This window comes from Penicillium argentinense, assembly GCF_028826775.1.
Source record: "Penicillium argentinense strain IBT 30761 chromosome Unknown utg000005l_segment0_segment0, whole genome shotgun sequence".
Lineage (NCBI taxonomy): Eukaryota > Fungi > Ascomycota > Eurotiomycetes > Eurotiales > Aspergillaceae > Penicillium > Penicillium argentinense.
This window is the reverse complement of record NW_026622664.1, coordinates 370,498-386,763: the sequence shown is the minus strand read 5'-3', so window position 1 is coordinate 386,763 and position 16,266 is coordinate 370,498. Positions and strand designations below refer to the sequence as shown.

At 52.4% G+C, this 16,266-nt stretch overlaps 6 protein-coding genes across 6 annotated transcripts; 1 reads left to right on the top strand and 5 right to left on the bottom strand.

The window, feature by feature from the left end:
• Positions 1–17: 17 nt before the first annotated feature.
• Positions 18–1,799, bottom strand: N7532_004935 (UV-endonuclease UVE-1; the record flags this gene model as incomplete). Its single annotated transcript, XM_056617429.1, has 2 exons — positions 18–1,520; positions 1,587–1,799. 2 exons carry the CDS (start codon positions 1,797–1,799, stop codon positions 18–20), a joined length of 1,716 nt encoding a protein of 571 aa, XP_056473588.1.
• A 1,710-nt stretch (positions 1,800–3,509) lies between these two features.
• On the top strand, positions 3,510–4,766 carry N7532_004934 (putative extracellular protein; the record flags this gene model as incomplete). The annotated part of the gene is made up of 1 exon (XM_056617428.1): positions 3,510–4,766. One exon carries the CDS (start codon positions 3,510–3,512, stop codon positions 4,764–4,766), a length of 1,257 nt encoding a protein of 418 aa, XP_056473587.1.
• A 645-nt stretch (positions 4,767–5,411) lies between these two features.
• On the bottom strand, positions 5,412–6,266 carry N7532_004933 (uncharacterized protein; the record flags this gene model as incomplete). The annotated part of the gene is made up of 2 exons (XM_056617427.1): positions 5,412–5,748; positions 5,824–6,266. 2 exons carry the CDS (start codon positions 6,264–6,266, stop codon positions 5,412–5,414), a joined length of 780 nt encoding a protein of 259 aa, XP_056473586.1.
• A 1,968-nt stretch (positions 6,267–8,234) lies between these two features.
• N7532_004932 (uncharacterized protein) lies at positions 8,235–9,638 on the bottom strand (the record flags this gene model as incomplete). Its single annotated transcript, XM_056617426.1, has 4 exons — positions 8,235–8,362; positions 8,454–9,020; positions 9,080–9,328; positions 9,398–9,638. The coding sequence occupies 4 exons, from the start codon at positions 9,636–9,638 to the stop codon at positions 8,235–8,237; spliced, it is 1,185 nt and encodes a 394-aa protein (XP_056473585.1).
• A 917-nt stretch (positions 9,639–10,555) lies between these two features.
• N7532_004931 (CENP-S family protein) lies at positions 10,556–11,110 on the bottom strand (the record flags this gene model as incomplete). Its single annotated transcript, XM_056617425.1, has 4 exons — positions 10,556–10,673; positions 10,771–10,804; positions 10,898–11,021; positions 11,078–11,110. The coding sequence occupies 4 exons, from the start codon at positions 11,108–11,110 to the stop codon at positions 10,556–10,558; spliced, it is 309 nt and encodes a 102-aa protein (XP_056473584.1).
• A 249-nt stretch (positions 11,111–11,359) lies between these two features.
• N7532_004930 (DDB1/RSE1 family protein) lies at positions 11,360–16,176 on the bottom strand (the record flags this gene model as incomplete). Its single annotated transcript, XM_056617424.1, has 6 exons — positions 11,360–12,055; positions 12,524–12,787; positions 12,866–13,315; positions 13,377–15,256; positions 15,306–15,988; positions 16,082–16,176. The coding sequence occupies 6 exons, from the start codon at positions 16,174–16,176 to the stop codon at positions 11,360–11,362; spliced, it is 4,068 nt and encodes a 1,355-aa protein (XP_056473583.1).
• Between the last annotated feature and the right edge of the window lie 90 nt (positions 16,177–16,266).

Genomic DNA, 16,266 nt, shown 5'->3' with positions numbered 1-16,266 from the left:
TACCACTCAGGGCTGATTTATGCGCTTTCCTCGGCATAATTAACCTTCTTGACGCGGCTACTCCTCCTAGTCGTGGTAGTCTTTGTGGTGACCCTGTCTTGGTCCACAGACAAACCACTCAACTCCGACTCGGGAGTAGACTCTTCCATTTCCTCGACCTTGCGTTTGGCTCGTGACTTGGCCGGAGTAGAGGTGCGCTTGGGAGCCATGGCTGTTTTCTTCACCGGGGTTTCCAATGTCCCATTCGCAGCAGAAGGCTCAATCTTCATCTTCCTTGGGCTAGGAGAAGCCTTGGGCTTTGGAACCTTCTTTGCTGGCCGAAGCCATTCTTCCATTCCGCGGGGCCAATAGACTCTTCTTTCTGGGCCACCCATGCCAACTTCCTCGTCAGGAATGGTGCGAGGTGGCGGAACAGAGCCTTCCAGATCAACAAAGCCACCGTTCTTTTTCGATTTCCTGGGCGGCTTGAATGGCTTGTTTTCGTCTGTCCGTGTATATGGAATGATATCGTTGAAGAGGTCATGGCCGGGGAGCTTAAACGTCCTCATCAGTTCAAACACGGCTTGCTCCTTGTCCTTGGCTTCAATCATGAGATCCATGGTAGGCGCACAGGGTGGTAGGGTGGCCACTCGATCACTATGCTTGCGACGTTGGCGAGGTGTGATGGCAGGAGCAGTTTGCTCCGAGTAGTGCATCTTCTGTGTGATGTTCTTGCGGGACCAGGTAGCCGCGATGCGGTCGTAAAGAGCGACGATGTCCTGTGTCCCCTCGCGAACTTCGTTCACATCGAAAAGGATATTATGGTGGTGATAGTCGAGGACCAGAGGAATATTGAGTTCCTCGCAAACAGGCAACAGATCATGCACAGTCCAGCTGACATCATCATTTTCTAGAACCAGTCGGTTCTTGATATCCTGGGATAAGACAGCATAGTTTTCCCGGAACCGGTCCAGGGTCGCGGCCTTGTCGCCAAAGACTCCTCCCATATGCAGAATCATGATCGCATCGCGATCTTGCTGAGGAGGCAGCTTGAGCAGCTGCAGCAGTTCGGAGTGATATTCCAAATCACGGTATGAGCTTTCAACTACTTCCCTCTTAGGCGAGCCTAGCTGGGTGAATTGACCGGGATGAACGGATGCTCGGTGACCGAGTTCTGCAATCACTCGTCCAGCTTCGCCCAATGCCTCAGCGGCAAACGGCGCCAGTTTATAACCGTACTCTTTATGGCTGGCGAAGGGGAACATCTCACTGCTGAGTCGCATGAATTTGATTCCATATTTGTCATTCCAGCGTATGAGCTTCACGAGGTCACGCGCGTTAGCTAAGCCTAGCGACTCAACAAAGGCCTGACCTCGTGCCACATCCGCGGGCTGGTTTCGGTCTGGTCGATTCTTGGTAGGGTGTGGAGGCTGCTCGGGGTCTTGGAGTGGGTGTCTATTCTCCAAAATGGATGCGATGCGGCACGTTCGGGAACAGAAGACGGGTGGGGTCGAGTAGCGCAGGTAGGTGTTCAAACAGGCCTGTTGATAAATTGAATGAGAATCGCAATGTTCCAAAACCGACCCATTCTCCAATCTTAAACTCACATATCCAAGCCGCCCTTTCCAAGGAAGAGGGAGGTAGCTGCTGTTCACCGGCGGGGGTCGTCCTAGCGCCTCCTTCAGTTCGTCCGCCTCGACAGGGACATCCTCATCTGACTCCGGATCTAATGAGCCTTCCGCCCGGCCAGCAGGCAAGGTCACGTCCCCGTTCAGAATATCAGAGGGCTTCGCATCTGTGTTGGATGCTTCTGTCGTCATCGCCACGTCCTCGGCGTCCAGAAGGTTAACAATCGCTGGAGATGGGTTCAAAGTGCCCTGGGAGTATGCGCGGTGCGATGCGACCAAATTGGAGGAAAATCTGGAGGGAGTAAAACATGTTGAATCTTTAAGAAAGGAAAGCGATCGTAGTCCAGAAACATGACGAACGGGGCTCCAAACTGAGCCTGGCGCTCTGACGTTCGCCACGGCAATCGATCGATCGGAGAGCCTCAGTGGCGAGGGGTGGCGACCCGCCGGGCGCAAATTGGCGGCATGCTGGACAGGCAGAGCGCGCAGATGTCGATAAGACCGACACATCCAGCGGGCCTCCTGCTCGTGGAGTTGACGGCTGCGAGATGAGGGAAAGTAGAGGGGAAGGCAAGAGGGGCGTTCGCGGAACGACTCGACCGACGCGCTAATCGCGACGTCGCGTGTCCTTGCAGGCCCTAACGATTATGGTGGCTGTCCTCAAGTTGCATTACGGTGTCATCGGCGGGATACATTCGAAGCAATTAAGGAGGATTAAATATGATCAATTGAGATGGACGCCTTCATATTCTCGTTTGAGATTCTGCATTTCCTGGATGAGGTCCTTTTAGCTCGCAGATGGGGTTGACCTCATAGTGGAGCCGTTTGGACCTGCCCCCAGTCGCGGATCTATACAGAACTGAGTGTATGCACGATCGTGTCCTGCAGGAACGTCAATGGCTCCGGAAGCCCACGAAACAACTCTCCAGTGAGCCTGACGGGGTCATCGGCTCAATAGTCACTGCATTTCCTAGCTGCCGTGTTGGTGTTCAGGCCATTGGCATGCAGGGCGCTCCAGGGGGTGGAAAGACCAAAACCTAGCGACGTCTCTGGGACATGACGTCCGGCAGACAATTCGGACCCTACACTCCATTCGAACCGGTTTTCACCAAGGCCACGTTATCATGGCAGTGCTTGAATGTTCCCAAGAATGAACTATACCAGGTCTGGACGAACTCGGGATAGGTGCAACTGCCGACACTGCAACGTGTGTTTATGACTGACATCACTGAATACCCCGGCAACTTGGCTTGCGGAGATTAATTTCGATGCGGAATGAGGATGCCCCTCACGGTGTTCTCATGGGCCTGTCTGTGCAGTCCTACCCCTGGGGGTGGCTTGTCACTAAGAGAGTTGCTGGCAGGGATTGTGGCACACGACATGCGAGCTGCAAAGCTTGGCTCTAACGAGACATCTGCTGAGTCGACTACAAAACCAACTATCCCAGAAAAATCAGCATGTAATTTGACAAGTCCATCTTTCGAAAGGCTTTAGCCCGCGCGGGATGAGTGGTTTCCTGCTGGTGACGGCGCTGGCAAGTGCGGTGGTTGCCAGCATTCTTCGCGTTGCTGGCCGCTTCGCAGTCGACCAGGGCTTGGACCGCAAAATAGTGGCATCCGCCATTCCTCCAGGAAACACTGGGGAATGCTAACAACACCAAACTATTTATTATAGCTCGAGCTCGTCATTTCCGCCCACTCTTCTTCGTTCCTCAACTTTCTGTTCCTGGACAAGATCTTTAGCCCTGGTGGTTGAGTGCTTGGCAGACCCTTGAGCCTATCCTTCTGTTTTTATACTCTCTTCTCATTCCTTCTATCAGATTGTGAGTACTCCTCCGAGGTACTGGTCTGCATTAATGCATTTGATGGGTTTCACGCTAATAACGGATAGACTCTATTCAAAATGAAGGGTCTTGTTCTCCTCGCCAGTTTGTTGGCCGGTTCGGCCTCTGCCCACATGCAGATGTCGAAGCCGTACCCCATCCGCAGTCCTCTCAACAAGGATTCGAAGGGCGAGAAGGACTACTCCTACACCAACCCGCTCCAGGCTTCTGGATCAGACTATCCGTGCAAGGGCTACGCCAAGGATGAATTCGAGTCCCAGGCTACCTACAAGCAGGGCTCGAAATACACCATGGAGCTCGAGGGTAGCGCAACCCACGACGGTGGCTCCTGCCAGTTGGCTCTGACCTACGATCAGGGAAAGACCTTCAAGGTCATCGAGTCGATGCTCGGATCTTGCCCCATCGACAAAAAGTATGACTTCACCATCCCCTCGGATGCTCCTGATGGCGAGGCTCTTCTCGCCTGGACCTGGTTCAACAAGGTCGGCAACCGCGAGATGTACATGAACTGCGCCATGGTTACAATCGGCAGTGACTCCAAGGGTAAGCAGGATTCTGCTCACAAGAGTGCTCAGCACACCGTGGAGCACGCAAACCACCCCAATCATCCCAATCACCCCAATCATCCCAATCACCCCAATCATCCCAACCACCCCAATCATCCACCCATGAAGCAGGCAGGCCCCCCTAAGAACATGGAGCACGAGCATGAGCACAAGGATTTGGTCCACCAGCACGAGCAACGCGACATGACTGGCCAGATGAAGACCATGAGCTTCGACAGCCTGCCCGAGTTGTTTGTTGCGAACGTCGACCAGGCTGGAAAGTGTGTGACCATTGAAGGTGAAGCCGTCAACTTCCCCATGCCCGGTGATAATGTCGTTGGCAAGGCCGAAGGAAAGGGTTACAAGTGCGAAAGCAACGCTCCCTTCCTCGGTGCCGGTGACTCCGGCTCATCCGACTCGTCTTCCAACAAGACCACCACCGACTCGTCTTCCAAGAAGACCACCAACTCCACCCGCAGCGTCCCTTCCAACACCAGCGAATCGATGTCCAAGATCGCCTCCGCCTTTGGCACTCCCTCCGCTGACCCTCGTGTCTTGAACGGTCAGTCCTCCAACTCCCAGGAGGCTTCCACCAACAACGCCTTCTCTGCCTACGTTGGTGGCTGGACCTGCACCTCGGGCGAGATCCTCTGCGCTCCCGATGGCATGAGCTGGGCTATGTGCTCCAACGAGCAGCCCGTATACATGGGCCCTGTCGCTGCAGGCACCATCTGTCGCTTCGGCTCTATCGTTGCCACTCGTGGATGGTAAAATCTCTCTTTTTGACGATTTGACCGACTGGGTCGGGTTACAATGTCGTTTTTATTTTTATTCCCATGATGTTTGGCGAGCTTTGAATTCCTTTCTCCCACAGTCGATGACCGATTGATGTTCATGTCGATGCTGATGCCTCATGTTAATCTGTATTCCTAATGATTGCCTACCCTGGGGCCGCGGGTAATGTGTCGACGCATGCGGCAATGGTTTCGTTGATGTACTTTAGTCTCAGGAACAATACAAACTTTATTCTCCAGAACCCAATTTAACCTCCTTTTGTTTTTACCCCACACAATACGAAGGTGCAGCAGTCGTCGTATTGTGATATTATGATCAGATTCCCACCTTCAAGTTTCCAAGTTGATATAGAGTAGCGATAAATAGTAATTCTCATATTCCATTATGTATCCCTGTGCGAAGAATTCGCACTCCTAAACTATCTTGACAATACCATCCCGTGTATAGTCGCGATTAAACGTACACGCAAACATATTATATAACATGGTATCACAGCTCAAAGCGACAAAGCGTCATACAATCATCGACCAGCTATTGACCGGTCCAATCATCAGCAAGATTGAGAGCAAATCACAATTCGCCATCCATCCACCATTACCGAAATGACAGCGACTAGTCACTTTAGATGTTCCCGGTATAGGCCGAGTTGCCGTAGCCGTAGCCGTTCTGGACTGCACCAGAGCCGTTGGCCGCGGGGGCGGTGGTGTTGTTTTTGCGCCCCCAGGAGCCGAACCAGTTCTTCTCGTTCTTGGGCTCGCCATCCATTTCGACATCACTGGGGGTGGGGTGGCCGGGTAGAGCGTCGGCGCCAGTGTCGGCGCTAGCCTTGTTGCGACGCCACCAGCGACGACGGCTGCCGGAGGTGTAGCCGTTTGCGGGGGAGGGACCGAAGCGCTTCTCGCGTTTGTGGTGACGGGCGAGCAAAATTTGGAAGAGGATAGAAATCAGGAATAGGAAACTAGAAGATGATTAGAATATATTTTCATACCACCCTCCGGTAAGGAATTATTGGGGAGAAGAAGAGACTACTCACACTCCAATGATGGCCACAGCAAAAGTAACCTTCTCGAGCTTGCAGGCCATCCCGAAAGACAGATTGGCCTGGGAATCATCCGAAGCGTTTCCTGTGCCCAGTGGGGTGTCGACCGTTCCAGTGCACTGGTCAACGCCCTTGCGCGTCAAGACAGCGATGGCGATCATGGCACCAGTGAAGCACACGTCCAGCACCACACCCAGGAAAGCAAAGAAGGAGACTCCGCCGAGACAGCAGACGAAAATGATGCCCAGCAGGCCGTATAGGGTGCCGGCACCGGCTAGACCCTCAACGGCCTTCAGCCATGTGGCGATGTGCAGGTCATGGCGCGCGAGAATAGCGAGGTAGTAAGAGAAGATCCCGAGGATGACAGCTGATGCGAGGAACTGCAGCACGCGTATAGCGAGACTGCAAAACCGCAGAACGACTCCTCCGATACCCATGTTGGAGGTGCGATGATGAGGTCGGATGAGTCCGAGGGAGGCGATAAGGTTAAAAGGCCGGATGAAGGCAGCAGGATTCAGGGCGAGTTATAAGGGACCCTCCCCAAACGCAATGCTCGAAGATCAGTGGGAATCGGTGGGTGCGGCGGCGGCGATCGAAGCATCGCCTGGTCTGATTCGCGTGGGCAGTCCCCACTCCACAGCCTCTTTGGGGAAACGACTGCAAAAAGCGGACCGCTGATGTCAATGTGGCTCCACTTCGGTCGCTTTGCCAGGATCCATTGGCTGCATCCTCTGCCACCGCATGTGAAGAAAAGGAAAATTCAAAAATGGAAAAAATAAAGAAGGTTCAATAATGGCAGTACCCCAGCCACACTACTGCGCCACGGCTCAGTCCGTGGTTACGTGGATATTCCAGGGCAGTCTGAGGTATCACAGGATAGTTAACTAGGCAATCATATGTACTACTGTACTACACTAGTGTGCAGTTGGCATCTCGAACAGGCAGTAGTTATTACCTAGGTAGACAGATTCCCATTGGGTAGATGATGCAATGCGACGCGCTCATGACCTTCGAACACACGGATCTGTGCAGGCAACATTTCGTGTTGCGCTTCCGTCAAGGGCGAAGGCAAGGGCGTCAGCGGGCACCAGGATCCGCTAGCGGTCACCATTGGCAGATCGTGATCTGGAGACGTGAGGGGCAGAGCATATCCAAAAATGCGGGGCAGTACAAGGCACTTTGAACAGATTATTGACCATTGAAATCGCCTTTTAACCCCAGGTGAACGAACTGGGTTGAAGCACCCTAGGTAAAGATTAAGGAATCAGTATCAAGGGCTATCAGCGATGATGAGATTCATTGTGGATATTTCATAGAAAAGGCACGTCAACAATAATCGAGACAGTCCATATTACACTGTAGTACTACCATATCTTATACCTAGAGAATAAGGGGAATGCGCTCGAGGGCTCGCTCATGAGCGGATGGCAGAGAAAACACACACACACACACACACACACACAAACGATCACTTCCTCCTACACTACGCTCGTGTAGGCCTGTTAGATTGCGCTTCTGGCGAGGACGGAAACGGATGATTGAAGGAGTGTAATAATTATTTGAGTGATTGTCTCCGTCTAGAATATCTTGTCGGGAGCATATATATACTTGACAAGAGGCACAGAACACGGCGGTATGGTCATTCTGCCGGGCTCACAGTAGTAGTGCATGCTAGTCCCCCACTACAGCATATAAAGATACCTTCAAACCTGAGACTATGTCAGTCTGGTTTTGTAGCAGCAGGTCTAGTTCCACTAGACCCAAAACGTGTGCTTTCAAAACTCAATATTTCCCTCCGAAAAATAACACCACCACCTTGCGCCAGTTCAGCCCAAAAACACCAAAGACAGGATTCAATTACATTTCTTCACTCAAAGCCTTACTCAACAAACGATCAAGAAGCCCTCCTACACTAAGATCACCATAGATCAGATTATCAAGGGCTGCTATCTCTCAATGCATAACGGCGCGCTACTAGCGCAGGAAAATGCTGATTTACGTGTTGCGAATGAGAAGAAATGGTAAAAACGACCACGAACGAATCGCCTAGTTCGATGTGAACAGGGTGTTACAGTTAGAGAGGGCCTACCACCGCTAGCGCAGCTAGTGCAGCCAGTTGAACGGGTTGAACAGCCTATTTTGCCACCTCAGTTAGCCAGACGAGCACCCCCTAGATGTAGCGGCTGGTCAGAATGTTGGCCATTCGATTACTTGGTGCCTTAATAGATAGCTTTTTGAATTAATGGTGTTTTGGTGGATTTATCTACTTTTTGAATATTTAGTAGTGGGTTAGGAGGCCCACTCGGTTGGGAACTACGTTGTGGGAATATTAGGTTTGGCTTGATGCCATGATTTTGAAGCACCTATTGATCTCTATGGTACATGATCCGGTTCCCTCGACCCCGCTAATTCTGCACATCCACCAAGATCTTACAGTGTTCGTCGCGGTGGTCCAGTAATGCCCGGAATCCCCGGTCCACAACGTCCTGCAGGGCAATTCTCGCGGTGATCATCGCCTCTGGTCGCAAGTCGCCTGACAGCATTTGATCAGCAAAATCTCCACATTTTGGAACCAAGACATCATCATCGCATCAGCCAAGCCAAGAGAAACAATGAGGACTCACCACGGCTCAACGCCTCAATCACGTCCAGAAAGGCCTGCTCGTCATACAATGCCGCCCCCATGTACCGCACCTCCTGGTACATCAGCTGGTTGACAGGGAGCGCCGGCTTGCCCTCCCACACAGCGATATTGACTATCGTCCCCTGTGCTCGAACAGCAGGGATCGCCCCGATCAACGCCTTCTCAGACCCGGCCGTATCAAAGACCACGTCTGCACCAACGCTGCCGGTGAGCTCGCGTACGCGCTCGGCGACATTCACCTCGCGCGGGTCAAGGATCGTGGTCGCGCCGTACTCTGTGCACATTTTCTTGCGACTGTCCATGAGTTCGGCCACCATGATCTGTCCTGCGCCGTGCAATTTCAAGACCTGCACCACGCCCAGCCCAATCGGCCCGCCGCCCATGACGAGGACGTTGTCGCCCTTATTGAAGGGAGAGAGGTTGACGGCATGCCAGGATACGGCGAGCGGTTCGACAAGAGCGGCCGTTTCGAGGGAGATGTTGTTAGGCAGTGCATAAAAGTGGTTGGCTGGTGCGACGACCTTTTGCGACAAACCGCCGCCATACCCTGGACTCCTTAGTATTCAGTTCATTCGTCGATTGTATCCGGAGATTGGAGAGAAGTACCACTCAGCCCAATAAATCCAATGTTCTCACAGCAGTGGTTGTATCCCCGTTGGCACGCACTGCATGTTCCATCGAAAATGGTCGGGCGGACAACAACGCGTTGGCCGGGGAAGACATTCGTGACACCCTCGCCAACTTCTTCGACGAACCCTCCGAATTCGTGACCGAGTGTGGCTGGGTATGTCGAGCCAGTGATATGGTGTGGCTGTTCAGGGATTAAGACCGGGCCGCCCGTGTACTCGTGAAGATCTGCCACGATGCAGTGTGAGATACAATCAAAAATAACGTCTTTGCTGGGCTGATGAATAGGAGACCTACCGCTACCGCAGATCCCAACATAAGCGGGTTTCATCTGAACGCAATTGATATCGGTCAATACCATATCCAGTGGGAAGAATGAGCAAACCAATCGAACCTTTACTTGTCCCTTTCCGCAGATCGGCTCTTCTACCTCATCAACGCGAATATCACCGGGTCCATGGAAACGGACCGAGTGCATCACCGGCGCACTTTTAAGCGTCGTGTGTAGTGCGTCGCTCCGCGTAGACGTGTTCAGCATAGTGGCAGATTCTGATCGTGGGAGTATAGACGGTGGCGTCATTTCCTGAAAGATTGATACACTTTAGGAGATTTTGTCGGAATTGATATTGAGTGTATTCTTGAATGAAAATCATTAAAGGTATTTTAAATGGTAGTCGATTTTGAGGAGTTCAGAATCATAACTGTTACTGAAAGGGAGCAAGCACTGCTACTTTATACAGAATGTTGGATCGTTTACCATACGTCATCAATTCATTCCGACATTGATACACCGCCAGCTTGTAGTTGTACGCAGCTGGCATTGGGGCAAGGTAAAAGACAAGAAATTGATCGTGACCAGTAGATAAGAGTAGATGGTACAAAGGTGCTGGTATCAGAGCCGATTGGTCGGGTTCACAAGAAAGAGGCAAAGCTGCTACCGAAGTCATCATATTTTCCAGGCATATTTGGGTTCTTGGGCCGATGAATCTCCTAGCAAACTCTTGAGAAACCGAACGCAGATAGTATGGGTGAGTGACAGGTGCCACCATCGTGCATTGATGGGGAAATTGCGTCATGGAGTTATCTGGAGAGCTCTTGGAACGCTCTGACTCGAGTAACGAGCAGGATTGGCAGGAACAAGAACGCACAGCACCTCGAGTCGAACATTCGAAGCGCTATCGGAGGCTCAGATGCAAGGGCTCGAACCAGAAAGGTATACGGTTGCATCAGGGTGACGCGATGATCAGGTGCGTCGCGACAGGGAAGTTGGAATTAAGTTGGCATACATCACGAACGACTAATCAGGCTGGGGATTTCCTCAAAGGCGAGCCACAGGTGAGGGACGGCGAAATCCCGCCAATCAGCGTGTCCGGGGAGAAGTGACCTTTGAATCATAAGGCGCCATCGATTCTATCAATAGCGTCGCAAGGGGCCCGCAAGCAAGTCACCCATCTTTCAAGAGGCGTTCTCGCGCTGCTGCTCAACGAATGCCTTGAGGATGGATTCCAGCCCCTCGTTGCGGCGGGCGAGCAACATCACGTCTGAGACGTTTACGGTCGAGCGCCCGGCATGCCTAAAACGGAAAACCCGATTAGTACGACTGGACGGCGCGAGTTCCAGCAAACAAGGATCTCCTGCTGACGGGAGGCAATGCTACGGGGTTGACTCACTTCGCAAACGACTCCAGGTCTTGACTGACCGTCTCTGCAGATCGTTAGTTACGCGCCTGTTCCAGGGTACCTCAGAAGACAGTTCAGGATGAAGCATCCGTGATAAACCTGCATTCAGGAAACATACCAATCTGAGCCCACACCATCTCCGTCAAGGCACCGATGAATTGAGGGGTTGCGTTGACGCCCAGCTTGATGGTCTCCTCGTCCACGATCTTGCCAATGGACAGCCAGAGGGCGGATTTCAGGCGCTGACCATCAGGACAATTGAGAACAGGGTTTTGGATAGTTGATGGAGGTTACTTACCTCCTCCAGGCTAGCTTCCTCACTCTGCGCCATTATGGGATTCCACTGAAAAGAACCCAGGTTGTTTCTGGTGCTATCTGCGGGTAGGTTGCTGTGGTGGTGAACGTAATGAGGCGCGTCCCATACTGCGTTTCGGCCTCGGGCGTTGATTGGCCTTGGCCCGCGACGCGTCGGCGAGCGGAGGAACTGTTCATCCGGGCTCGCCGGACCTGCCGCTTACCCGCAATCCGCGCCTTCCCGTTGTGGGAATCTCGAGCCCATCGTCCAAATTACTTGGTCTGCTCAATTTCGACGGGTCCTGCCGAACCTTCGAGCCGCTTCGATCATTTGTGGTCCTATTTTTCCCCTTTCCTCCCCTTTCTTCTGTTGCAGGGTCCCTTCATCCGCCGCATCCCGCACCTCCCGTTTCAACCGCAAGTGCAAAAAAAAAGTTGACACGACAAACAATTCTTCAACTTCGCGCACCAGCTGCCCGCCATGGCCCAGAACGAGCAAGGTGATATCAGCGACCTCGCTGCTGAGGCGGCCTCTGATTTTTTCAACCAAATCTTCGGACTTGTTGAGACCAGCGTTCGACGCTTCTGCAAGAACCTCTACGCCTCCTTCGCCGACGTGAGCAAGACGCGCTGGACAAAGGTCATCCTCAGTGTCATCTTCTACATCCTGATCCGACCGTACATCGAGAAATTCTTCAAATACCTCCACGACCGCGACCGCCGCAAGGAGAAGGAGAAGAAGGAGAAGGAGAGAGCCGCGTTTGGTGGAAAGAAGCCCAAGATGTCGGCTAATGCGCTGCGCGGCGAGACCGGCAAGGTTCTCGGCGAGGTAGAGGACAGTGACGAGGACCTGGAGGCAGAGGAAGGCGAGGAGGATGTCTTGGCCGCTGCGAGCGGTGTCCCCGAGTGGCATGGCATGGCCCGCAAGCGCCAAAAGAAGTACATCAAGAACCTTCAGAAGCAGGGCAAGAAGGCAGAGAAGCTGTCAGAGGAACAAATCATGGAGCTCCTGGACTGGAGTGACTCCGAGGGAGAAAAAGCCACCTAAATCCCTGGTAAGTTGCTTCAAAATTGAACGGGTATTGAAGCTGCTTGTCAACAACTAAGAAGTTGGCACATGAGAATACCCTACCTTGATAGAAAATGTACTGTATAATCAAAACAAATGTGTATACTAAATCATCATGGCGACTATACGACTTTCTCACATACTGGGAAGCCTAACATGCCAAAGTCATGGTGGACCATCTTCAAATGATCCATATGTTGTATTTGTCATTTTCATAGGAGTGCGTCCATACGTTGCTACCAAGTCTCAAATGCGCTGTATCATACCCCATGAGCCATGACCGGCCGGAAGACCTCACATTCATGCCAGTGGACAGTTCAAAAGCCAAAGCGGGTAAGTCGATCAATGCAACCTTCTAAGTGCTTCGATCGTTCCCCTCACGCTTTCCACGTCGCCCACTCCCACTTCATCCACAATCTCCTTCTGCAGCTCTAGCTCACAGGATAGGAATTGCTCGATCAGTTCCCCATCCACGAAGCGGAATGGTGTGTCCGCCGAGCGCGCTAGTGTACGGAACGCGCGGAACCCATCGAATGGCAAATCACCCAAGGACTCGACCTTACTAGCCATCACGGCTTGGAGGGTCATGAGGAAGTCTTGATGCTCTGGGTTGATCAGTGCGAAGAGGTAGATCGATCCCTCGACCTGGAACAGCCGGTTAGCAAAAGATTATTCCCATGAAAGTTATCATGATGATAGTCTGATATCCGGGCGAAAACGTACTGTTGCCATAAATGCCCGCGGGGTTACTGTGACGCTTGCGAGCTGTGGAATATGGATTGCGCGGATACGATTGACCATCTCACCCAAGCGAATTTCACTCGTAGGAACGAGACGGTGCTTATCCTGTTCGGTGACACCGTTCGTGTTTCGCGACAAGACAATCAAATTGCCCTGTGCCTCGCTGACAAGGAACGTATCGTCTTCAACTGAGGCGACGGCGGTGCTCCAGACAGTCTGGTGATGGCGGCCAATCTCCCGTAGTTCATCCTTCACCCCGTCAGCTCCCTTGACATATTTCACAATGCAAACGCTCTTCATGAGATCGGCCACCATGATGGTGTCGCCGACGACTGTGACATCCACAGGTGCTGTGGAAGTGCGGTAGCTAGCAAGCCTGTCAAGCTTCATATTCGTCCCGGAATTGCTATTGGCAATCTTGTAAACAACGACCTTGATAATATTTCAGTGAGCCAGATTCTCCTCGCCGTCGTCTTCCTGAGATTCCACTTACAGTCTTCACCAAGGCTGCAACAATTAGATCACCCATCATCGCGAGTGCCCGGCAAGCACCCTTGACCGGCAGCTCCGCAACCTGTGTCAGCTTGCGCCCATGGTCAATCTCCAATACTAATATCCGCCCGCGGATTGACCCTTCTCTATCCTCATCCAGGTAGGCCGTCCCGACGACGAACCGATCTTTGCCGCCGGTGGACTCAGCCCGGATCACACTTTCCACCAACTCATCCGGGTGGAGTTCTAGTGAGTCCAGATGCCGAAACATGATCTCGTCGGCGAGTACGAAATAGCTTTTCACAATTTCGACACCATCTTCCAGCTTGCGAACAATCGTTCCGAGACCGAAGGCCTTTTCTGACGGTGAATAAGCGACCCGTCGGACTGTGGAGCCCATCCGAAGTGTTTGGATCTGCGTCGTGCGTTCCTTGTCCACTGATGCGATCTTGAGTTCCTTTGAAGTGGCGACAGCAATGCACTCCGGGAATGCCGCAGTATGTAGATGGCATACACGAGAAGCGCCTTCTGAGTTGACTGCAGAGTATATGATGCGACCTTCCGAGCCATAAATCAGACTAGGGTTTTCACAGGTAGCGAAGACGTTGTATAAACCGTCTCCTCGGGGCAGTTTCTTAAACGCCGGTTGTTCGGATCCAAGGATCAGCTTGGCCATACTCCCTAATGTATAATCCTTGGTATCAAAAGAGAAAGTAATGACGCTGCCGTCAGCCATGGAAATAAAGAGAGTCGGGGGACTATTGGCAAGCACATTGGCCACCAGAACAGAACGAGGGAATGCCTCGCCCGTTGTGCCTAGCGACTTTGTTTGGATCTCAGAAAAATCGTTGATGTTGAGAACGGAAATTCTCGCCGACTGCGGGAACCCAGCGATGCAGACGCCTGTCGGATCGAACGGCACCGTAACACCAGAGACTTGGTGGTCTGCGTCGAATTCCTTCTGCGTGATAAGACTGGCTTCTCCCCGGATGTCGAATGAGGCGAGCACTTGACCACCAATCACCAATGCAAGATGGTCATCGTTAGCTGAGGCAGCTGTAATAGCCTTCTGGGTCGTCGGAGTCCATTCGAAAACCACCATCCCACCCTCGACATCGGCAATCAAAGCCCTCTTCTCTGTCACTTGCAGGATTCTACCACCCGGTAGATTGGCAGCCAGGAGAGTACTCTCGTCGAAGGCAAGACCCAAAAAGTTGTCCAATTCCTCGACTTCCCCATCCATGCCGAACCGGAAAATCCGTGTTTCGTCAACAAAGGTCACAAGCAGTGTATCCAGAAAATCCTCGGTGCTCTGCATCCGCAGCCCCCAGAGATCCGTAATATGGTCCATTTCGCCCAGGACTGCGAGTTCTTCCATACCGACACCGCTGCGTACACTCCTCAACGTTCCATCATCGAAGGCACCGGAGCCCGTCACGATGCGGGCTTGTCCGGACGAGAACTCGTGCGTGTGGCTTTCGCTAATACGATTGCCCAGGTCCATTACGGTGAAATCAAGGATAGGCGCGATATTGTCTAAAGTCTGTATCACCTCGAATGAGCCCTCCCCGATACGCAGGACCTGGGAGTCGCCCTGGTGGGATCCGACAAACAGAACACCGCCACCCAGATAGACAAGCACTGTCGCACGTGATGTGTTTCCTAGCCAGTCCAGCTTCCAGTCTTCGACGTTGCCCTCATTATTCAGAATGAACATAAGGAAAAATAATCGGCCATAATCGTCGGCCAAAAGCCACCTTTGGCTGTCAACCTTCTCCCAGGCGACGAACACAGTAGCCTCGTCGAGGTCACGCGAGATCATGTCATTTGCATTGTCATCGATGTACTTGATTGAAGTTTCTCCCAGTACAATCAAACCACCTATAGAAGTCAGTATAGAGGGATAGAAGAGAATGAGTTGGACACATACCAAGCGGGGCAGGGATCGGGATAAGATGCGAGGAGCCCAGATCAAGCTCGTGTCCAAACACGCCCCCCTCAAGCTTTTTGTCTTGCACTTCCTTGAAAGTCGCATCGGGAGAGCTACTTCCTCCAGACTTGGTATAGTCCAATTCCCGAATCCGTAAGCGGACCTTTTTCTGGTTATCCTCGTATAGCAAAGCCAGCCAGGGTTGGCTAGAAACAGAGTGCAGGAATGCTGACGATCGGACAAACAGCTCTTCTATGCGCGAGTTAGTCGGCTCGCCAAGCTCGCCTACCTGTGGTGCGTCAGATAAAGCCGCCTGCGAAGACTTTTGTTTGCGTTTCGAAGGCTCGACAACTGGAATGACTGTGATAACGCCCTCATAAAGCTCCAGCGTCATGAATCGTCCACTAGGGTCAAGCAGGCACCGGGGCTCGGTTTGTGATTCTCGAGACGAGGGCTCAGCAACATCGACATAATTGCGTGCTGTCTTAATTATTTGATTCATTTCATCCCATACAAGTGTAAAATATTGAAACTGATCCGTGCCGACAAAGAGGTGATCAGTGCGTGAGTTCACTGGCGCTGGCAGCCGGGCGAGCATGGTAACCTGCGCATACAACGAACGGGTGGCAATGAGCGTGAGGCCATCAGGCGTGAGAGTGTGAAATTCGAGTCGATTCGATTTCCTAGTGAGTGAATAAAGCAAATTAGCTCACATGCTCCATACTGAGCTATCCAGCGATGGCTGCAAGATAGGGCTGGGGTGGGTGTGCACTCACGCAACCACCAGACAGTCTTCCTCCGACCTCAAAAAGTTCAGCTTCACAGCATGCCGAATGCCACTTGCGCGGTGTATCGGAACCACATAGGCCATGGTGGTGGTGCGACGATTCGCGGTCCCTCACAAGTCGGGCTGGGAGGAGCTTGCTTTTCCGCACTGCCAGGCCACGATGCAGCTATTGCG